Source organism: Accipiter gentilis, chromosome 8 (genome assembly GCF_929443795.1).
Source record: "Accipiter gentilis chromosome 8, bAccGen1.1, whole genome shotgun sequence".
Lineage (NCBI taxonomy): Eukaryota > Metazoa > Chordata > Aves > Accipitriformes > Accipitridae > Astur > Astur gentilis.
In genome coordinates this window covers 31,830,482-31,854,705 of record NC_064887.1, presented here as the reverse complement: position 1 = coordinate 31,854,705, position 24,224 = coordinate 31,830,482, and the positions used below count along the sequence as shown (strand labels likewise).

Genomic DNA, 24,224 nt, shown 5'->3' with positions numbered 1-24,224 from the left:
CTTGTTATCACCAATACTAAAACCAACTGACACAGCACAAATTCCTGTCTGTGATTCAGAAAAGGACCATAAGTTATGAGGTACACCTCTTCCTAGCATTAAAAGTCTTGGCAAGCAAATACTAAAGAAAACCCTTGTAGATACATTTATTTTACATGTTTGAAAAGCTGTCAAGGTGAGAAATACTACTATATAAAAAAGCACTGGGGTTTTTTGAGACAGCACTACTTCCAATCATTCCTCACTCTTTTACTGAGGAGCCTTGCAAGGCAAAAGAGCATGCTAATTTCTAAGCTACCATCAACATAATTCACAGTCTTTGCTGATAAGACTGAACATAAAAGAAACAAGAACACTACAATTATATTCTAAATATCTGATTTAGTTCAATGACTTGGAAATTTAAGAAGTAGTTTTAACTCATCAAATGCATTAAGTCATCAAAAGAGCAGAGCGTGATGTTTTTTTCAGGTACTTCACAGACTACATCCAGGCTGTAGTTCTGCGATCTGTTGCAGTGAACAAAACCCCAGGGTTTGACACCCAAGTGCCACCTCCAGATGAACTAAGCATACAATGCTGTTCAGTGATATAGCATACAGAAATCTTCTTAAAATTTCTATTTTTCTATATGCAACTTACATTTACAGGGCATTTTCTGAAATAATTTCTGTGACTGACATGATCTTGTCATTAAATAAATAACAGATTACCTGCCATTATTCAGGAATGACCCGTCCCAGTGCCCCCAAACAAAAACTGTGGCAAGATATTAATTGCATATGCCTGGGACATCAGATGATACAGTGAGTGCAAGTTACAAATGCAAAAGTTTTAAAACCAATTGGAGAACAAAATTTAAAGTCCTTATGTAGTCACATGAAGAACATGTACAAAACATTATATACACAAGTACCCTGAGAACCCCAGATGGAAAACCCCAGTAACTGCAAACATCATCAGAGTTACATATCCACTTATACCTAATGATTCAAAACCTTAAGAGAATCCAGAGTGTTTCTCCAGCACTTTTTACATCATTATTCTGTGCAGCTGACCAGTAGATGGGAAGAGGATGATGACAAAACTGCCCCAGTAGTGTACTAAGAACATGATATGCTTGATTACATATTTGTGTAAAAGAAATCCTACTCCATGCAGTGCAATACATTGCCACCTATACTGTAATCTTTAGCCTTTGACCAAAACTATACTAAAAGAGAATCAGCTTCTTACATGTACATGCATGGGGCACCAAAGTGGCTTACCTTATATACAGTGACCAGGCAAGAACACGTGCAAACATTCACCTTTTTTATGACTCCTAAACACTCACATGCTCCAGAGGCATAGCCATAATTAGACCAACTGACTATGGGTTTACATTCACCTTTGATCACTTTTACCCACAATTACCCACAACCAATGGCTGCAATCTTCAAGACTGGAGCTCCCAAGCATATGGCAGACGGGGCAAAGGCAGTAAGGGGCTGCCTGCCCCAAATAGCTGTGGTGGCTTGACCCGAGGTACCAGCCCGGCTCTGGCATACGCACCTCAAACATCGATGTGAGACCGATGCCACGCATCTCGTAGAGTCTTCCGGGGGGGGGACGGGACGGGACAGGAGAGACGTTCCCGGAGCTCTGCCGGGCGAGGGGCACATCCGCACTCGCCATGCCCAACCCAACCCCCGGGGGTAGCGCGGATCCCCCTACCCCAGCACGGCGAGGGCCCGCTGAGCGGCGAGGGGACGCCGGTGCACCGCAAAGCCACCGCGGGCGGTGGGCTCGGCCCGGGCCCCGCTGACCTCCGCCCCGGCCGCACCAGGCTCCTGCGGTCCCGAGGGAGACCCGGCGCCGCCGCCGTTCCCGCCCGCCGCCCCACTCCCGGCCCGGCCCGGCGCGGCGGCGCTCACCCCAACCGGCGCTTCTCCTCCTTGCTCATGGCCCCGGCGCCCGGGGCGGCCGCCAGCACGGAGGAGGCGGAGAGCAGGCCAAGGGCCAGGAGCTTCCACGGCCTCCTCCAGCGGTGCCCCCGCTCGCCGCCGCCGCCGCCGCCGCCGCCCTGGCAGCCCGCAGCTCCGCTCATGGCCGCGGCCGCCTGCCCGCTGCCGCTAGGCCCGGCTCCGGCCCATCTCGCCCGCTGCCCGCCCCTCCCGGCGCGGCGGCCGCGGCTCCCAGCACCGACGCACAGGCGGAAGGGACCGGCCCTCCGCTTTCCTGTGGCGTAGCCAAGGAAACCGCCTCGCGCCGCCGCTTCCGGGTCCCCCCGCACGCGCCGCCCCGCCGGGCCAATAGGAACGGGACAAGAGCGCCGCGAGGCGGGAGGGCGCGCGGCGCCACGTGACGGCAGCGGGACGCCGGGCGGAGAGGGCGACGTGGACAAAAGGAAAGGCGGGAAGGGCGGGGTGGGGTGGAGAGCGGCGCGCAGGCGCAGTGGCGCCGGACTACAACTCCCGGCATGCACCGACGCGCCTTGGCTCCGGGCCCTGCCGCCGGCCGTCGGGGTCTGTAGTTCGCCTCTACCTGAGGAGAGCAGCAGCGGCGGGACGGCGGCCGGGCCCAAACGGCAGCCCTCGGCCGCAAAGAGCGCGAGGAAAGCGTCTCCTTGGCCTCCCCCCGCCCCGGCAGCCGCTGGGGGTGCATTTTTTTTCATACACCCCCCCCCCCCGCCCCCCAAATTAAACTACCTCACACACACACACACACACCGACCTCCCGGCGATGGAAGGAAAGAGCTGCTTTTATTTTCGTGACAACCGTTTTTACAAAGTTATAAGCAAGATACAATGTGTTTCATATCCTGTCCTTTAAAACCCGCAACGCCACGAAATAAGACGGCGGTAACATCCCGCAGCCCGCTCCCCTCGGCGCTCCTAACCCTCAACCCTCCAGGCGGCGAAAGGTGATTTATTACTGCTCCTAGTTCACACGAGAAATAATTCATTCCAGGTAAGTGTAGGAAATTCTAAGAAAGTGACAAAAATTACCGAATGGGTGGATTATTATACTTTTCGATCAGTGGTCCAACATCACCTTGCAGATTGCTGACCTCTAACTTGCTGTCACCTCTACTGAAGTCTGGTTAAAGATGAGAAAAATGCTACTCTCTATCCATTTGCAAACATCTGAATGTACAGAAAACATCTACAAAGGCAAAAAATCAGTCCCCTAGCCAGGAGGAACTTCAATTTAAATTGTGGAGCAAGGCAATGTACAGGCTAAAACTTCCCTGTTCTTTCCCATCCTACTTGTGAAAAACAAATATGCTGAGCATCTGTATTCAACAACTCAATTCTTTAATATTACAGGAAAATATTACCCAGATCTAAGCCTGCCATAGAAATGACTAAAAAATTACTATGATGGGAATGTTTATGCTAAATACTTTCTGTATGGATATATCTAAATCATATTAGCTGTAAACGGCTTTTGTAGGAAACTGCAGCCTTTTTTGCAGAGTCGCTGTCTTGCTAGTCCTCTTTTGTACAAACCACTCTATTAAAAAACCATCATGCCCCCTAATTTCAGCATGGCTAAAAGAGACTGCTGCTGCTTAACTGTAAAGCACATGTTGTAAATTTTAAGTCACTTAACATTCAGTACCAATTAGAAATAGCTAATATTTCGTAAAAACAAAGTAGCTGACAGTGAAATAACTAATGATTTGTAAAAAACTTGGCTGACAGTGGTTTGTGCGTTTACAAATTAGTATTTTTGCATGAAATATAAGGAGGAAACGAGTCAAAGTACTTTTGCAAGGAAAACATCTGTGATCTTAATGTTTCCATAACACAGTATGGCTTCTGGAATAAATAGGAGTTGCATTTACTTTACAATAGTGATGTTGCAGTTGGTCCAGTGACCCAACCGTGTTCCTTACTTATGCAGTAATATTTGCCTGTTCCTCTAGTGTCAATTCTCTGTTAGTATTATAGCGTATTTTGATAGCATTAAATAGTAGACTTTGCACAGTTTGTTGAAGTAAAACGTTAACAGGTATTATGCTCTCGGCACTTTGTAGTTTCCTCTATGGGTGTAAATCCTGCAGTCCCTACTCTATTCATCATTAATCTTTGCTGCCCTGTATTGTATTATATTTATTCAGAAACAGTCTGAAACACGAGGCCAAATTTTTAAGGTGCCTTAAACTGACCTTTAAAGTGAGGTCTTGAACTCTAAAGCCCAATTTATTAAAATACTGTTTTTCAAATCCAAACTTTTCTGTGCACACTCTGGAAATTGTGCATGCAAATAATGCATATAAGCAACTTTATGCATAGATCATGATTTGATATGGAGATAATATGCTAGCTATGAAAGCAATAGGTGTCATTTTAATAACTGCTTTTGAAAGGTGATTCTGCCCTCCAAAATCTAAGCACATGTGAATAATCTTTGGCTGCTTTTTGCTTCAGTTAACATTTGTGTCAGAAATTACATGCAATGATTATGATATTTCACAATTATTGCAATTTATTACATAATTTCTGCACCTAAAAAGGCTTACAGAACTGGGTAACTCAGTAAGAATGGGAATGGCAGGACTCTTAATATTCTGTATTAGATAGCCATAAGTGAAGAAGTGGTGGGAAGTAAAACAGAAAGATGCTGCCTAATGGTTATAGTTATTGTAAACATTCTCATCTTTCCCTTCCATAAAATAAAACAAAATAAAATAGCCATAAAGTGCTCTGGAAGGCTAAATAACCCAGAAGTGCAGAGTGGGACTGAGAAACCTGCTCCCATATTTTCCCCATTTTAAATATAGCAATAAGAGAAGAAAAAAAATCAGAACACTTGCTTGTCTTTATTATCCGTCAAAACTTTAAAATAATTAAGTAATCAGTTTGCAGAGTTTGCATAGAGTGTGGCTTTTGAGCAACCTACTAAATTAACTATTTGGTTCTGTTTAACTACTAAAAGTTTTATTTATTTCCCATATACTGCATGCAAATACTAAAAGCATCGTTGAATAGCAACGTGTATATACCAACCACCTAAGAATCATAGCAGTACTTGTCAAATCCATGCATTTAAAAATCATGAGCTACTCCCCTGCTAAAACACCTAAAAACAGTTATGTTGTTAAAATAACTTTATAGCTGGGGGTGAGTTGCTTTTGAAGCATTCAGTGGTCACATTTTCCGATTTTTTCTATAACCATAAAAGGTAGCAAGTTTTAAGTGAAAGATGAGGTTGCCCAACAGTAACCTGGTTTTAAACAGTGAGGGCTTTAACCAAAAAGAAGTCTATCACCCATCACTCAGGAAGATATCTGTGCTAAAACTGCAAGAGCTGGTAATACCACAACAAAGCCCATTTCCTCCAGCCCCAACCCAAGTAAGTATTCACAATTAAACAGGGATTACTGGACTAAATAAATCCTGCAGGGCTGGGCTGAAAAACGCTTCTTATTCTTCAGAGTTTTGTTGTGCATAACTATCTTCTCTGTTTTTTTCTGTGAAAATATCTTCTCCTTCTGTGCTTTTTATTTTCGTTTGTGAAGATGATTCATCTTCTGGCTTCCCTTCACCCTCACCAGCCTCTGTATCTCCCGTGACCTCTACGGCGCTAACCTCACCCTGCTCCAGCACCAAAGAAACTGGCACGTCTAGCAGTCCTGTTCTTGGGTTTTCTGTATCCAAAATGGGCACTTGCTTTGTGTCTGCGTTTTCAGCAGGATTATGAAAAAAGCTTCCTACCTCCACCGGGATGGCATGGCTATTCCCTGCTCCTCCTTTCTCCCCATCTAATCTTTTGCCTTCAGGCACATTTTCAGTGTGCTCCTCTGGCTGCAGTCTATCACTTTCGCAGCTTCCCACACCTGCGTACCAAACGCTTTGCTTGATCTCCACCTCTGCCTTTGCCTCCTGAGGCGTATCTGAGCTTTCCACCAGCCATTCTGCTTGTGCCATATTGCAGGCCCCCTTGGACACATTCACTAAATTCGTACCATCTGTCCCCAAACTACATGAAGATGATCGGTCCTCCTTGAACTCTGTGCATTCTGCTGCATCTTTATTCATCATTGTCTGGCTCACCTGAATTTCTGCCACAGCCATGTTGCTCAACTCATCATCCTCTTTATTGTGGTCCTGCAACTTTAATATCTCACCTTCACAAATCTCCTTTATGTTCTCAGCTGGAGTATCTGCTGGTATCTCAACTGTTACCATCAGCAAACTCCTTATCTCATTCACATCATCAGGGAATTTACAACTCTTTCCTTCTGACTTGCTTTCTTTTTCAGGATTATCCCTAACCCCCCCTTTCCCTGTGTTTTCATCCTGGGAAATAACCCCTGTCTCAGTACTCGTTCCTTGGTCATTGCTTTCTTTTCTACTATCCTCTTCAAGCCCTGTTCCTACCACATTTTCTCTATGAGATACTTCTTCCATAATTTCTTTTTCTACCTTGATTTTCTTTTTGGCATTCCCTAAAATCTCTGTTTCTGCTACATTATCATGTGGGGAAGTCAGCTTTATCTCAGAAACTTCTTCCTGTGCTTTGCTTTCTTTTTCAGTGTCACTGACAAATGCAGCATCCCTTGCTGTTTGACTCTCAGAAGTTACCTTCTCCTCCATTGCTCCTTTATGTACCTTAAGTTCTTTTTTAGGGCTGGCTCCAGAATCTTTCACTGCAGTTTCAGTCCCAGGAGCTACTTTTTCCTCCACAGCTTTTTGCTGTGTCTTAAGCTCTTTCTCAGTGTTCGCTACAAACTCTGCTTTCACCGTGTCTTCATTCTCCAAAGCACTTTTTTCCTCTGCAACTTCTCTAAGAGTAGCTGAAAGGGACTCCTGTTTCTCACTGATGTCTGTAACAACCACTTCTTCACTTTTGCTTGCCTGATCACCAGCCGTATTAACAGCAGTGACTGCCTCTTTGTCTGATGACTTTCTATCATCACTATCCTTCTCCCAGGAAATTTTTTCTGTCACAATGAGTGTTTCGTCACTTTGAGTTTCAGTGTCTGACATCTCAGCTCGGGCAGTGGAAGGTTTCTTTGCGGGAGTGGTTTGTGCTGATCCTGAAGGGGTCTTCAGGTCCGTTAAGCTGGACACGCTTTCACAGGGCATATTCAAGTTATCTTCAAAGAGGTTGTGCTTCTTCATAATGGCAGCTTCTTTTATCACTAGATAAAACAGAAAGATCAAACTTTTGGAAAGACTGACAGAGGTACCTTGAAGAAGTTACACTGTTCTCCTGAGTTTCTAATGACATACATTTTGATATTACAGACAACAGTAATTTTCATTTTCAACTTGCTTGTTAGTTTACATTTCTTGGGGGGGGGGGGGGGGATTTATCTGTTCTGAAAAATGGAACTTCAATATTGACCTAAGCATTGCTGTAATAGAAAACTACCAGAAGACCTGCGATGCACAAAGGTAATGTTTCAATGCAGAAGTATTTACACTGCATATATGAATAAAAGTGTGCTTGTTACATTAATTATTATACTGATATTTTTGAGCAGGAATGCCAAAGAGGGTCTGTTAAAACTTGCTGTGCAATACACATGCTTGTCTTTTATCTAGGTTTTAGACAGACAGATCCAAAGAGACACAAGTGGTTTACATATCTATATATGCCATCAAGAATAGTTTAGTTTTCTGACACAAAAGCAGAGAGATCTGCAGGGAGTACTGCCCTGGCATCAGTGATGTACTGAAAACTGCATCCAGCAGTACATTTCATTTGGGGAAATTAATTTTTGCTGCCATTAGATATCACCAGGCCTTTGCACATAAGACCATAATGTCACTTGTTGGCCCAGGGAATCATGATAGAATGAAGTTGTCATAATTACATTTTGTTAGAAATAGGCTTGTGACAAGCTATCACTTTGAGTTTCCCAGGTTTAATAAAGTTGCCCCATAATCCAGATTTTAGGGCTTGCCACACACCTTTAGTGAGCTAAATCAGAACACTGCAGCATCATAACCACCATTCTTTGGGAAAGTGGGACCTGGGTCTGAAACAGCCAGGTTAGGAGTCTGGGGAGCTCTGAAGCAAGAGCTCATGGGCCAACGGCCGAAATGTTATTACTGTCACCTCAAGAATGTTCTCACCTTTCACGGTTTCTTCAAGCAGTGTCTGATATAAAATCTCTTCATACACATTCTCTACTTGGATCACGCTAGCGTAATCAGCAAAAATGAACTGCTCGTATTTTTGCAGCTCCTGTGCAGATAGAGAAGAAAGGAACAGATATATAAAAATGAGAGATTCTGAGAGTCCTACTTCAACAGCGCACCTTGGACATGCCATCTAGCAGGTCTTGCAGTGCTCCTTGCTGGCTGTTGAAGTGACCTATTTGAACTATGAGTAAATGAACTAAATAAACAATTTATTATGCACTTATCAAACAGTATTCTTGCACTACAATTACATTTAAAAGCACTTCAGATAATTGCCATCTGCACTATAATAAACAAGTCTGAAATAAATAGCTGGTGAGGAAATGTCTCAGTCGCTGTTTGTCCAAGGAGGCAAATCCACGGTTAGCATGGGAGATACTGGGTTTGGTTTTGTTTTTCTAATAGGTGTGTAACTTTTCTAGCTTACTGATTTATATGCAATAGCTATCTAGGCAATAATTGAGTCACTATCACTAAGCAGCTACTTGGTGGTCTGTAAAATGTAAATTAAATGACTGCCCACTTCTAGTAGAGGCGCCTACATACAAACATCTGGTGGTTTTCAAGTAAAAGGTCAAGGCTTGACTGGGCTTGTCAACTGTGCCACACATTTGTTTCTGGATCTGGCTTCTCATTTCTGCAGAGGCACAAATGCAAAAGGCTCGTGGGAAGTTAAACAGAAAGGTCCTGTGGGAAATTTGCACCACCACTTCTTCCCCCATTCTGCATGACAGAGACACCATGTGGGACTCCACCCTCTCTACATGTATTCAAGATGGTGAAATGCTTGCCCCTGTGCATAGACACCATGTTTTGAAGGCACTGCTGACACCCTACAAGAGACTATTATTTGGGGGATAGCAAAGAGAGTAGAGTGACATACAGAAGAGAGTGATTTTAAATATATTTTTTTGACTTGTAAGTTTTAGTATTCCATACTCAAAGACTTGCAAGCGTAACTTGGCATAACACTTGGTCTTAAACTTGTTTTTGAAACTGAAACAATCTGGAGAGCATCAGCAAGAGCAGCACACCACGGGTGAGAGCTTACAGCTTCCAGAAACTGATGAGCATCAAGGGAAACAAAAGGGCAGAGGGGCCAGGATGGCTTAGGGCAGTCATCTTTCAGCAGGTACAGTGAAAATGCAAGAGGATATGCATGGGATTCAAGAAGGGTACAGACTATTTATTTTGAGCCAAGGCGAATAGTGTTCCAGCTGGCCCCTGATGTAACCACACTGACAACACCTCCATGAAACTCTGGCAGACACATTTGCTGAGTATTAATCTACCTGTAAGGGCAACAGAGATCATCTCTATATGTTTGTTTCCTGATTGTTGATGTAATTACTTCCATTTAAATCACTGAAAGCAAGTGCACGGCCTGTCTGCTTGCTGGTCCTGCTGCCCAAGCAGGCATTTGGCTTTGAAGGAGGTCGTCAGCAGAGGCTGTGTATGGTCACAGCCATGCCTAGGGGTGCTGCTGAAGAGGAAAGTGCCCTCTCCCACAGACTGAATTTCAGGCTGCAGCAGGGCTGCTGAACACAAGGACAAGCTCATAACCTACAATCATAACTGTCAAGAGGAGTCCAGTTTGAGGGGACTTCAGATCTCTAGGGAAGAAATGAAACAGGGATGGGCAAAGGTCTGCAAACTCTCTTTGAGAAAGAAAGCTGTATATACAGTTTCCGTTTCCTGAAATCTTCCTCATGCTCCACATCTACCTGATCCACAAACTGGCAAATCTAAGTGTCATTTGGCTAGGCAGGCAGCCAATCTACACAACACCCTGAGAGGAAACAACTATACAGAGTTGAGGATTTACTGACAAGGTGTAAATCCTTCCCTGCCTTTTATTACTGTTTCTTTTGTTTAATCACATAAACCTACCGGTTTGCAAATTGAAGCCAGTGTCTTTTGCATTGTGGGCAAAGTAATCTGTACCAGTGCTTCTTGAAATATCTTCTTCCGGATAGTGCTGCTGTCATAATCATATTGCTGTCAAAACAGACAAAAAGAAACAAGCCCAAATGTGTTTGGGGTTATTAATCACTCACAGAAGGAACTAGTTCTTGTTATCCTGTATCTGGTGACAGGTGAATCCCAAAGGATACCACATCACAGGTGCACTCAGGGGTTTGAATTCCCATGCAGTTAATTTCAGCTTTTACAAAAATACTCTAAAATCTATTTTTCTAGGATTTCTTTCCCTTCATTTTTTTTTTATAGCTAGGCTAGAAACAGCTCCCTGATCACTCCAGGTATTTCAGAGCTGCCTCTTCCAAGAGTAATGAATTCTAGGGGCAGGCTAATTATAAAGCTAGTAAAAAGTTATTTACCCAGATCCACAGCATCATATCCAGCTGATTTGATTGCAATTAAAGGGACTGCACATGTAAAGACCTTTACAAGTGTCTGCCAGAACTGTTTTACCCCACAAATGAGCAGCTTTGCTAAGTGCCACCAAATCAGTATTTCCAGCTGGATAGTAATAGATATCTTCTTTCAAATACTGAGATAAATTCACATAAAATATATTCTCTGTTTCCGAAAAGGCAGAACCGAAGGTCCTCCTGTGCAAATGCTGCTACATTACATTTACCTTCAGTACTCTCAGCTTGACTTTTTCAATGGTTGTTGCAAATTTCGCTGGGTCTGCCTGGCGACTTGGAGAGAACAACTGCTCAAAAGTATAAACTGCATTTTCCATCAGCTAAAAATAATAATTAAAAAATCTGTTAAAGACCAGTAACATAAAATTCCTACATATGTAAAGAAGAATGTTCAATGTAACCATTAACTCAAATTGTATTTTTGAGAAGGTGATACAGAGGAAGAATAATGAGCCTAAAATCAATAAATATTTCAAGTACTTTAAATGATTGTGGAAAGGGAAGAAAAGCCTTATTTAGTTTAGATTGCAACACTCAGTTTTGGAATGGGAAACCCCAACATTAGATTATCTAATGCAAGAAAATAAGAAAATGAAACTACATGCAGGTCAATACTAGGAAGTCTGCTAAGGTAACTAAACAAACAGTTTTATCAGCAAACTTACTCAGAGTAGATTAATTTATATTGTCCAAAAATTTTCTGCTGTATTTCAGGTCTCTGAAGGCTAACATGAACAGAAATGTTGCAATAAACTAAAAAAATTAAGCCCTGGTATCATTATTATGCTATTATAGCTTTCTTGTATAGGTTTAATCTCATGTCACAATCCAAACTGATGGTGACAAAGACAAAAAGTAGAATCGATCATCTATATATAAAGGCTATAGACAAAACTCATTATCCCTAACAAGAAGACTCTCATTGACTCCTACCAGATTCTAATGGTCTCAGTCATTAATACTGCAGATAATTTTTTTAAAAAGTAATTAATCAGCAGCTTTCCTTATAATACAAATAGTTATCAGCAAAAATCACACAGAGTGCAATAATTTCTCACAGAATTATGTTAGGCTCACATTTGCCATATTTTCAGGTTATCCAGAGAGTCATTAAAAATATTAAACCCCCTACTCTGAAAAGACATTTCAGAAAAACAGTTCGGCAAGTGGTAATTATGTCTATTTAATGAGGTTTTGCCTTTTTTACCTAAGTGTTTCCATTCAAATTTTAATATATTCTTATTGGAGAAGTACAGGGACATCCACAGGGAGGCTGTCCACATGGCCAGGTCTTCCTTTGCATCACATGGGACCATCCCAGTCAATATATATATATATAGTCAGCCATATACTACAGAGGACTTCTTGTAGTTTGTAAATGAATATGTACCTACTTATGGAGAAGACATGCTTTTAATTCCTCCTTGGCTAGTAATATTTTCATGAATGGAAATACACAGTGACAAATGTTGAAGGCCGATTTTTATAACTGACTTTGCAGATATTGTAGGATTGGACTATATAGTCTGAATTTATAAATGGAAATAGAGAAGATGAAAGTTTACTCAATTTGTCCGTGCATCAGAAGGCTGCACAGTAAATGCTCATGCACTGCAAGACCGTGGATACAAGAAAAAGACAGGATCAGTGTAGAGTTAAGGCTAATTAAAAGATGAACTGCTGACTTTTTATTTCAATTTTTATTTGAAGCAAATCACAAACTGGTGTAGTTCTGGTGAAGTCAGTAAAGCCGTTTTATTTATGCCAGTTGAGCATTGTGCTCCCAAATTTCCTAAAATTGGCCACTAGAGGATGCCAAGCTCCCGAGCCAAGGAATCCCGCTCCAGCCTCCACCCGAGCTAGAGTTAAGCCAAACGCTTCTTTTCACGTTAAGACTACGTAAGCTAGACATGTCTGACCCTACTTGTTAATAAAATAAATGTCCACGGACACAAAGTGAAACTACTTACTATGTTTATGAGAAAAATACCATCCTTTTAAAGAGAGAGAAGCAATTAACAGCATTTTTAGAACAAGTTGTGCTTTAATTTAACTTATTTATTGTGAATTTTGACTCATGTTCTGTTCAGAAAAAAAACACCCCTTGGTTTGTATGGGTCTATTTTCTGTCTACTTCTTTGTCTTGACTTATGGTCTTCACTTACTGAAAGGCATTTTATTTGGCAGCATTTTGGAACGGTCCCCCCCTGAAAGACCCAGACATGAAATCAGAATTTTATTTCTGAATAATTCTTTGGCTGCTGATCATGGCTGTACTTAGAAGACCTGCTTGTAGGAAAACCCTGTCCCAGCACTGTGCTAGAGACTCATTTTCCACATTCATAACTCCCACTCCATAGAACTGGACCAACTTCATTTCCCAAGATTACCGACCAGATTATTTAGTTTCTTAACTATGGATTAAAACCACAGGATTCAACATAGAGCCACAAGGCCAAATCTGCCTTGTGATCTGGAAATCAAGTCTACTGGCCAGGTCCTAATAGATTTCTGGCCAGGCATCCAGAAGAAATAAAATCAAAGCAAAATTATAGCCTATACCAATATACACTAGAGGGTAAAAAGAGGTGGAATTCATTTTTCATCTGAAATGATGTAGTCACTTGAACCATTCCCATGAGAAGTGAAGTTGGTTAAAGGACCTACATGCAGCTACATCCAGAGATGTCATCTGTGTCCAAGTAATTGCCAGTTTCTAACATTAATTGCCTTACTTTATATTGATAGGAAAATAAACTACAAAGGAGAAGACATTCTATTTTGGTAAAATATATCTAAGACCCTTCCCGCAAAATCAACCCTTGAGAATGCAAATCAGGTAGATTTTAGCCACCCCATTGGTTACAAGCTCAACTTTCTCTGGTGCTGAGACTCTAAGAATTCAGAACATGAAAGTTCAGGGGAAAAGATGATCCATCCAAAATTTTTGTGCCTTGCTGAAAGACTCACACACATGCAACCTCAAGAATATAAATGTCAAACAGCTTCTAGCTGTGATTTTCTTAGGTTTGTTATCTGTGCTTTGATTGAGAGATACTGTGGGACTCTTGCACAGCTTTTTATCAAGATTACTTTGAAGCCGATTAGAAGGATAAACTTAACCTGTTCTCCCAGGAGGAAAAACTGGATCTTACAGTACCTCTTGCATGAAGTTCTGTGTCCTCTGAATCACAAAATCAATGTGATACACCTTGAAGCGACTCTTGAGGTCTTGAAGGAGCTCCTGGAGGAGGTTCACTTTCAGATAGCAGGGCTCCATTTTCACAGAGTTGAATGGTAGGTTCATGAGCTGATCTATGTTCTGCACTCCAGTGGAAGAAGAACAGGTTTTGAGAGAAAGCAACCAGAGGTGAATTTTTAATAGAGGATGTAACAGTGGCCCTAAACCAAATTCTGATATCCGCACTCCAGTTGCACAAATACCACAAGACTTTCTAAATGACAAAAGAAAGTGCTAGCATACTACCACCTGGGAAAGCAAATAGTGTGTCCGTCAAGTTCTAGCTAGAAGGTCCTTGCGCTCATGTAAAAGGCTCCAAATATATTTTTGTCTTACCTCCTTTAGCTTCGTGATATCATTTGTCTTCTGGAAGTCCTGGATAATTTCATGAACTTCTTTATCAAAAAGGGAGCGGACTTCAGTGAATCCAGAACTCACTGGACCCATGAGCTCCTCTAATATGGATGTGAGAAATGGCTGGATATTTTCTGTGCAGCACTTCTGGGCAGGCTCAGAAACAGTGGCTGGAGTGTCAGACAATACAACGGTTGCATTTAGGCTACTAAGAGATACAGTGAAAAAAGTGATCTGAACTGATTTACTTTAGAATTAATTAAATGACTCCGTGTTTTTTCCCTGGAGTCACACCTCCACACAGATAAGGGTGGTGAAAGGAGAGTTTATAGTTTTATGAGTGACAACAAAACATCTTTTCCCATGCCCCACCTAACCAAATGCTAGCAGCTTGGGGGCACTGTGAGAGCAGAGGAAAGGGCAGCTCTAAGTGTTGATACATACTGGGAGGTTTGCACAGAGCGTGGCCATGGTGACTCTATAAGTCAACAGAACAACCTGAATTTTACCAAAACAGCTCCTAAATTATCAGCTATTTATTTATTTGCTGGCTTAAGCAACATCAACTAATGTTTCCCCTGCTTTTTACACTCATTTTTTCTATTAATAGCAAAATTATAATTACTTCACATAGCAAAATTATAATTACTTCACATTAGTTTAAAACCACCTAAGTAGCCCTTTGGTTTAAGTATTCTTTGGTAGCCTATGAATTTGTCACATGACCAGAACCTGGTTTTGTGGTGCATTCCTAGACATCAAAACCACTGTATTTTTAATTATGCTCATGTGACCCATGTCTTCATAACATAAGGCTGTCCAAGTGAAAATGAAAGCAGAATGAGCAACTCTAATCAGGATATGCAAAACCTGTCAGGTCTAGCTCCAACTTGAGAAGAACTGGTGCTTTCACAGACACAGAGGCCACAGGTATCAATTCCCATCAAAGGCAGCAGAGGCTCAAAGCATTTGTTCTCTGAAAATTAGTGCCTCCAGTTGGATTTTTCAAAAGACATGAGGATTTCAAAACAATGACATATGGTAATATGAGCAACACAACAGGAAACATTAAAAAATTGCTCTAAAACACAGCTGTTCCTCCACTAACCTTTGATTTTTCCAGCTAAGAAGTTCTTGGAGTTCAGAATCTGATCCATGTCTGAACGAATGGTTCCTTCCAGAGTTTTTGCAAAATCTCTGCATTCTTCTTTCAAGGTACTTAAGCCTTCTGACACCTGCTGCTGGACTAAGCCATAAGTTTCTTCTACAATCTAAACCCAAATTAAATTAAGAAGCATAGATCGGAATCAGCACATGCAGAAAACTGCTATGAGAAACAATCACTCTGCAAATATCAGTACTTACACCAAACCAGGCCCGCTTCCTATCGTTCCTCTTTCCTTTCATTTTAGGCAGGATCATCGTCTGAAGGTTAGGCAGGAGCTCCTCCATCACAAGGTTGCTCAGGATCTATATGGTCAGAAAATTAAAATGACATGTTCACACACTGTTCTTCATCTGAAAACTGAGCACTCGCATCACATAGTGATGCGCAGAACAGGCAACCTCAAATATACAATGGCTTAGCTATCCCAGGTTGCCAGGAGGACTGGATTTAAAATATTAGGTATGCCTGAGGGAAGCTCCATGCATTTCATCTGAAGCATTTTTCACTGAAAGACTTTGAGAGACCATGCAACAACTGACAACAGATGAACTAAGATGCTGAACTAAGATGTTCATTAAATTTACTGCATGCTATTATGAAATTGCCATGTGCAAATCAATGATTGATATCAGCTGAGCAACCAGATTAAAAACATTTGAAAAGTTGGTTTGCTGACTACTGCTTCCCCCAACTGACCTTGTTCTGGGACACTCACACCTGCCCTAGAGGAGGTATCATGAAAGATAAATTGTTCTAAAGAGTCATCAGACAAAGGATGCTTCTGATAGGAAGATAATTGGCCAAGAAAAGAAAGATATGATTGTACAAATGTGAATCTCTAGGACTTTTTCAGGCGAGCACCAACTTCACAACCCAAACAAGAAAAGGAGATACCAGGAAAACAGGATATAGGACAGAAATGGAACCCAGAAAACAATAGTGGGTAATCTGTGAATCAAATCATTCTACTCTATCTGATTATTTTTTTCAAAAATGTGTAACATGATCCAAAAGATTCATTAGTTCCAGCCTAATCCTGAGGCAAAAGGTATAAAATAAGTAGCTGTTGGAGTTTGTGAGAAACTTTTCAAGCAATTTCTTTTGTCACTAAAGAGAACTACACTGCTCTAAAAGCAGTAAAACCTTCACATTGTAGTATTCTTATACATTAAAGTCTCCTCCCAACACCTCCAGATTCTTGAACAAAAACCATATGAAATATATAACCTAAGAAGATATTCTGTGACGAAGGTGCACCAGAGTGGAAAGGCAGGGGGAAGAAAAGTGTCAAAAGGACTTCTACACATCAAGCATTTGTGATGGAATGTAGAAAAAATGAGGAAAAGATATCATTGCCCCATTTTTTGTAATTTCTGTAAGTATATTATTGGTCTATCTTTGCTGTATTTTTCTAAATTGACACTGAGTACTTTTCTTCCTCAAGAACATTTTCACTCTGAAACAGGGTTCAGTGGTTGTAGAAGAGATGCATCGCCCTCTCTGATCCCAGCATCTAACTGGCAATTTGGTCTTGCAGATGGTTCCAATTAGAAAGAAAAGGCATCAGACTGGGAATACAGATTATACCAGTTTGGGGGAGTGGTCAATACGCTGGCAAGCAAGGCTGCTATTCAGAGGGACCTAGACAGGCTGAAGAAATGGGTGGACAAAAACCTCATGAAGTTCAGCAAAAGCAAATGCATAGTCCAACATCTGGGATAGAAAAATCCTATGCACCAGTCTAGGCTGGCAACAACTGGCTGGAAAGCAGTTTTGCAGAAAAGGACTTGGGCATCCTGGTGGACAAGAAATTCAGCATCGGTCTGCAGGGTGCCCTTGCAGCAAAGGGCAACAGCAGGTCGAGGGAGGAGAACGTTTCCTTCTATTCAGCACTTGTCGGACCACAACTGGCATGGTGTCCAGTTTGGGGCCCCCCAGTACAAGACAGATCTTGCTGGAGTGAGTCCAGCAGAGGCCACCAAGATGGTCAGGGGACAGAGAACATAACGTGAGGAGAGGCAGAGGGAACTGGGTTTGCTCAGCCTTAAGATGATAAGGCTCAGGGGAGACCTTATTGCTGTCTACAACTACTTAATGGAGGATGTTGGGCAGACAGAACCAAACTTCTCTTGGAAATGCACAGGGAAAGGAAAAAGGTGATGGCTACAAGTAGCAACAAGGGAAATAGTAATCAGGTATTAAGAAATATTTTTCACCATGCGGGCAGTCATGGGAACAAGTCATGCAATCTCCAACCTTGGATATCTTGAGAACTCAATTGCACAAAGCCCCTAAAGTTGGCTCTTCTTTTGAGTGGGGGATTGGGCAAGATAACCTCCAGAGATCCCTTTTTAACTACATTATTCTGTGGTTCTCTTGGTAGCGTAACCCAACTTTGTACAGAAGAAGCATCAAAGTCTGGCTTCTTTGATACAGAAAGAATGAAACAATGTGAGATAGATTCGTGGTTTCATTCACTGGCACCCATTTCAGAAATTTTCTTCAGAATCACCCACTCTGTCAGGCTTTGCACTAGATTTGAACTACAACTTCTTTCTTGCCCATCCCATTCAGATGCACCAAGCTGGCAATAAATACACAGAGTTACAGGCACACATCTGGTTTTGAAAGTCTAGGCATTCCTCTCCATTTTTTTTATTTATGGACACTGTATCTTTGGCCTGAGAAAGCTGCAAGACCTCTCTTTCTCCTGTGCTTTCCTCTTGCTGTTGGCCAATAAGGCAAACTATGCAAGCACAGAGAAGCAGTTCATCATGGGACCTGCCATTTCTATTTCTTTGTGATCTCGGGTCTCTGAACATTTTTCCTATGGAGGCATCTATCAGTGCTGGCGATATATGCTGGATTCTTGAATTTCTCTACTTAAAAGCATCTCAGTTTTGAACTAAAGACCTCAGTCCCTTATTTGGTTCAGTCATTACTCATCCTCATGATTCAGAGGAGGGAGGGACATCTTTTATTTCTGGATGTGTTCATTTTCTGTTCATAGATCTTGCGCAGGTATGTTTGTACTGGCCCACAGTTACAGATGCACAGCTGCCAATTTATGACAGAGGCAATACTATCGTGCATGCGCTACACAGAACGGCATATAAACCTTTCATCAAGGCTTTTTATCTGCCCCAACTGTACAGCACATATGAGGTTGCCCACAGCCTCTTGAAAGCTTTGAAGTGCAGTAGATAGCCTGCAAATCACAGAGAGATATAGTAACCCTATAAAAAAGCAGACAAAATGCATCTTAAGGTTCTCTACATATCTCATTTACTCTGGGTAAAGGATTACTACCTTGCTCAACAGTTTCAGTAAAGTCTCACAAAGTACACAGTCCTCCTTCGTCTCCAGTGGGGCTTGAACAGAGTTTATGCTAAGCCATGTGTATTTGAGCCCTGCTCTTTTTCTTGCTTCAACAACAGCCCAGCACAGTCCTCACTGAAGGATCACTGCCCTGATACACCCAGCTGCTGGCTGAGCCAATAGAGAGTGCAAAAACACCACTCAACTTTACATTTTCATCATGCCAGCGCTTTTTCATTCGTGCCATTTCATTTGTGTCAGTGCTTTCTGACATTCAACCTCATGTATTACAGCTGCCTGAGTGGGCTTTAGGCACGCACCAACAACATGATAGGGAAATGGCAGGAATTTAGACAGCAAAAGTAAGTAAGAAAGGGCTCTGACTGCATGCCATGTAGTGGGGAAAAAAGTACCTCCCAGGCATAAGACAGCCCCTACAGAAATATCACACACAATACCCTACTTACAAATATACCTCTAATATACCTATAATACGCAATATCCTATTATTGTTGTTTCGTGTAACTTAAGTACTTATAGATTATGCCACAGCACCACTTAAGATTCAGCTATGCTGACCCAAATACCTGTCAAAATCAATGGACTAAGTCAGGTCCTAAACTAATGGGTCACTTAAAAAAAAATCTCATGAATAACCCAAACTGGAGCACCACAGACCAAATAATGTGACCATGGATCAAACATATTCTGAAGAATCTGAGCTCTCCAGAAACATTTTTAGGAATGCTGGATTGGCTTTATGTTTTTGTACTGAAAGGTACACTGTAGGGGTCTGGGGGGTTTTAATCACTTATTCAGCTATCCTTGATTTACCAATATGTTACTTCTACATTCATGTAGTACTGAACAATGGAGTTATGCTAGTATAAAATTGGTGTGTTGTTGTGCTCTCACTATGTGGCTGTACCGTTGCTTATAACAAGCGTTATCAAAAATTTCCTGGGTTTAAGCCTATGTTTCAGCACTTAACCTACAGAAATCCATCTACAATTGAATTCATCCTTTATTAGTAATGAAACCTTAAAAATGAAAAAGAACAAAAACAAAACCAGGAAAAGGAAGTTTTACAACAAAAAAAAACTTTAGTAGGTCTTCAGCCAAGTGACTGGGAACTTGCTAATATTACATCCATGTTGCAGTACCTAAGCAGAAATGCATGAGCTAATGCTGCAGAGACTCTGTCATTATAAATAAATGTCAGGGAATATATTTGTCGGCATTCTGCAGAGATTTTAACACGAACAAATCGTAGCTTGCTTGTTCCAAACCATTCACTTAGCTTGGGTATTTGCCTAAAATAATTATTATATTTGGTCAAAGCAGGCATGAGAACACACTATACTTACAGAATGAATTATTACTAAGAAGATAATAGTGTAACTAGTCTGGATGTCTTCTGATTACAGTTCTCTTGAGGTATATTGGTGATGAGTAAGTAGTTGGCAAGCAATAGGAAAAATAAAACATAAAATGAAACTAGCACTATAATAGCTCCATAACTGGAGGAAGGAGGGAAGAAGAGAAAAAGCCTTACTCCTTCCACTGGAAGGATGGAACTCCTTATACTAAGGAATTTATTATCCGATGTTAGCAGGAAACTTCAATCCCTGACATGATGGCACAGGGAAAGACAATGTTTATAGATTCTTCTCCAGTCTCCACATTTTTCAGCATTTCAAAGGTAGACTTCTCCTAAAAGAATAATCCGGTTTCTTAAAACAAAACGCGGGATTGTCAACTCTTCATCAGGCTTTCTTCCATTTTCCCAAAGGGAAGCCAGATTTCATTACAGAAAACACCAAGCAGCTGGTACTAAAGTAAATATTTGCTGCTGAGTGCTCAGTGCTTTGGAAAAAAATTATAAATCAGAACCCACATAATGTCTCAATTGCACTAAAAGACATCTGGAGTGATGCCAGGGGGAATGATGGAGTTACTTCAGTTACCATCAGTGCTCCAAAGCTGCTCACTCAGGTGCCCAAATATGGACCCAGACCCTGAGCTTAGCATCTCATTTCTGAAGAACTGAAGTACACAAATTTTTGGTGTTTAAGTGTGACTGTTACTATGCAAGACTATTTCAGAAGTCTGGCACAATAAGTAGGTCTACTAGTTTATCCACTTAGGACTAAAAGCTTCATTCCCAAAGAACGGGAAAAAGCAAAATGAAGAGATTCTTCAAAATTTATGTTTAGCTGCTATTCTGTTCTTTGTAAAGCCTGATCTCCTTCAATGGCATCTGGAGGCATTAGAGAACAAGCAACAGGGAACAGTTGTGTTTAGTAACAAAGGTAATAGCAACAGAAGAAAAAAATATCTCTTACCTGCAAAATAGCTGTCAGGAGAGACAGAAAAACAGCACAGCCCAACGCAGCTGACAGAGAGTATCTGCTGCATACAGGATGTGGGTTCTGAGTTTGGTGTGTATTGCTTTTGGTCTCACTGATTTACTAAAACTATAAACAGCAGCAAACGTGGTAGCGAGATGTTAGCAAGTGCCTTGTTTTAGACACAGCAGTTATTCACCAACTGACCCCATGGCATAAAATTAACATAGATCTATGAGCTTTTTGTGGAAATGTGGCCATCACTACATTTCAGCACAACACAACAACTTTAGTTCACAGCACACTTCCTTTCACTTTCTAGCAAAAAACTGAAAATGGGGTTTATTAAAAAAGAATCACCACTTACATATCAGTAAGAAGTATCTTGAAATCTTGGGTATTTCTACTGACTAGATTTTTTTAAAAAAAAATGCCATTTTTTCCACAGAGGCTTTAGAACCTTCACTATCCTCAGAGCTGCCATATCCAAAGCCAGAAAAAAAATCTGGAAGATATTCTTTTACCTCTTTTTCGTTGCCAGTTATCATTTCCCACATCCCATAATGGCCTTTCTCCTGCCGGAAGAACTGAATGGCTTCTAAGAATGCCTCGACTTCATACGTGGTCTGCTTGAGAAAATCTAAAGAAAACAAAAAGTAACACAAAGGATTTATCCATAAATAACCTTTAAAAAATAACCATCCTTTTTTGATCCATTTTCCTGTTCCATGTGCATCTAGCTGTAATATTTTTAAATAATTTACTAAACCTGAATGTCTGAAGACCTTGGGCTTTCATTAAGATTTAGAAGCATAATGTTGAACTATCACATTGCACGTACGAACCATCACAAGCCATCCCATCTAAGTTGATAAGTTAAACCAACACCACCAGATGTTAATATGGAGCACATGATAAGGTAAGAATTTTCCAGCAGGAAGCCTTGTCTGTGGTAGACTTTGGTAAGGCAGTCATTAACATATGAAAGCTCATCCCTTGCCTTTATACCTGTGAGCAGTGTAAGATGGCACATGGGAAGACTTTGTCAGCACGTACCAGGGCCAAGAGTTGGGAGCTCCTACTTCTTTAATTTAAGATAAGAATTAAGAATTTAAGATAACAATAGTCAGCTGATTGCAACACGTTGTATGCCCCTGATAAATTGCTAAACCTTGAGTTAACATTCCCCAATAATCTTTTATTTCCTTTGTTTTATTAAGGAATTGATGATCAAGATGATTTTTCATTGACATACAATAAAACAGACCCAGACAAAGTAAGGACTGTGCTCATAACAATTAAGCACAAAAACTTCTGACAAAATCATGCTGCTTTCCCTAAATATTTCAGGAATGCTTAACCACAGCTCCAGAGTATCTGGTTATCATCCACGGCTAGATGGTAGCTCTTCCCAAGAACGACATGGTAGCCTGGGGACAGTCTATTGTACAAATGAGACCACAGCACAGAAAAACCTGAGAAGTGGCTGAGCTAGTTTGCTCTTACAAACTCCGGATAACCAGTCATGCAACAGAAATTACATCTCATGCAATGTGTTCTTTCCAAATTGCTAAAGGGTTTCAAGAGAGTTGCAGCCAACACTCTTTCACACGAGAGTGCACAAAAACACAGGTAATTAAGACTGCAACAGCAGTTACACAGCAGAACTAGTTTGTCATGATTTGGGGAGAAACAGTCCCTCTGCCTCAAAATGTGAAAAAGCTTCCTAGAGCCATCAGGCTGCTTGACAAACCTGAGTAAGAAAAACCACTACTGAAATGCTTCAGGAATCAAGTGCTGTGTCTTTGCTATGAAACAGAGCTTCAGGATTATTGTGAGGATTATTATCTTAAGGGAAAAACAAAGCCACAATAGTTTATTGTCCCCTCATCAAGGTTATCTACTTGCAGCCTTGATCAGCTGAAGTCCTGTTGTGCACATGTTAGGAAGGAAGGAGGGAAGAAGAATAATGTTAATTCTCTCAGAGATAAGTATGCTGCTTTAAAAGATACTGATATGTATAAACAATTGTTATGTGAAGACTCAGAGAGTAAGTTCTCAAGCCTTGCCTGTCAAGCAAGACACGTCTTTTGACTTGTTCATGAAACTTCTAAAGAGAGAAGCTTTATAGGAGGCTTGCATACATGCCAAGGGCAATACAGGGATTATACAAATTATGGAAACACAAAGGATTAACACTACAGTCATGCCTGAAATGTCTCCTCCATATGCTGTACACAAGACCAAAAGCTACAGAAACCTGCAATTAATTTCATTAATGCTTCACCCTGACTACTGCTTGAAAACAGCACTGTAGAGATTTTATCTACATGGCGGGCAATGAGGTTTCAGATTTGCTACGAGCCCAAATGTCAGAATCCGCCCTTTCAGAGTTTCCCCTGGGCGTAATTATTACTTCATGAAGGTATGTTATACACACTGAGGTGCAGTAAACACTGTCTCAGTGCCACTCTATAGATACCGTCCCTATTTGGCAGATATTTGGAGGTCTAGAGAGATCACACAATTTCTTCAAGCTCACACAAGGATCAAACAAGAGAAAAACAGCCAGGTAAAATCCCAACCATATCTTCACTGCTACCTCCATGATTTATAGCATTTTTAATAGCAAGTCGCAAACCAGGATGCTAAAATATCAGTAAAAGAGTTTTAAGTCAGACTGTTCACTGCCAAGAGAACATCCCCTGATGGCAGCTTCAATGAAAGAATGGAGTGTTCCACCTGAGAAACTGGTGAAGCATTGCATCTGAAAACTTTTGTCCTCCCAAAATTAAAATCTGAATATGTTGACGAGATGAGGGCCGGGCTTGGCTGGAGGGAGAACTGCAGGTCCTGCAGCCATCCAACCATGACTCACATGTTTTCCTTCTTCACAGCTGTGCTCCCTCCTACCCAAAAGGGACAACAGACTATCCAAAGGGCTGGATCTTGGACCTGCTGAGATGATCATGTGCCAGTGCTGACAAGAGTTTACTCTCCAAGATCATCAAGTTTTAAACTCCATGCTCAAAGGAGTATTTTCTCTCTGTTCTGACTGTTCCCAACCCCCATAAAGAAGTGGGAATAAGATGCTGAAAACCCAAGAGCAATCCCTTTGAATAGTTCATGGGAAAAATATCAAGCTGTAAGTACCATAAAATCCCAATCACACATTCTTTCCTATGCCAGTAAACACAGGAGAAAAACAGTATGGCAGTGTTACTACAAAAACAGCTCAAAGTAAAAAAGGAAGCTTTA

General features: G+C 41.3%; 2 protein-coding genes across 7 annotated transcripts in view; both read right to left on the bottom strand.

The window, feature by feature from the left end:
- EDEM3 (ER degradation enhancing alpha-mannosidase like protein 3) overlaps positions 1–2,229 on the bottom strand; it is a 30,513-nt gene extending 28,284 nt beyond the window's left edge. For 3 of the 4 annotated variants that reach the window (XR_007507130.1, XM_049809473.1, XM_049809475.1), the window contains exon 1: positions 1,917–2,229. Coding sequence is in view for 3 of the 4 variants with exons in the window: in XM_049809473.1 (XP_049665430.1) it covers positions 1,917–2,089 (173 nt within the window). In the remaining variant the exon portion in view is untranslated. The remainder of the gene's footprint in view (positions 1–1,916) is intronic. The other variant, XM_049809474.1, reaches the window with a different exon arrangement.
- A 494-nt stretch (positions 2,230–2,723) lies between these two features.
- The window catches only part of NIBAN1 (niban apoptosis regulator 1), a 70,032-nt gene continuing 48,531 nt past the window's right edge, over positions 2,724–24,224 (bottom strand). For all 3 annotated transcript variants that reach the window (XM_049809471.1, XM_049809470.1, XM_049809472.1), the window contains exons 6-14: positions 21,491–21,606; positions 15,498–15,602; positions 15,241–15,403; positions 14,115–14,302; positions 13,698–13,859; positions 10,747–10,857; positions 10,035–10,142; positions 8,076–8,187; positions 2,724–7,135 (exon numbers count right to left, since the gene is read on the bottom strand). In XM_049809471.1, coding sequence (XP_049665428.1) covers positions 5,415–7,135; positions 8,076–8,187; positions 10,035–10,142; positions 10,747–10,857; positions 13,698–13,859; positions 14,115–14,302; positions 15,241–15,403; positions 15,498–15,602; positions 21,491–21,606 — 2,786 coding nt within the window. In that variant the 3' untranslated portion in view covers positions 2,724–5,414. The remainder of the gene's footprint in view (positions 7,136–8,075; positions 8,188–10,034; positions 10,143–10,746; positions 10,858–13,697; positions 13,860–14,114; positions 14,303–15,240; positions 15,404–15,497; positions 15,603–21,490; positions 21,607–24,224) is intronic.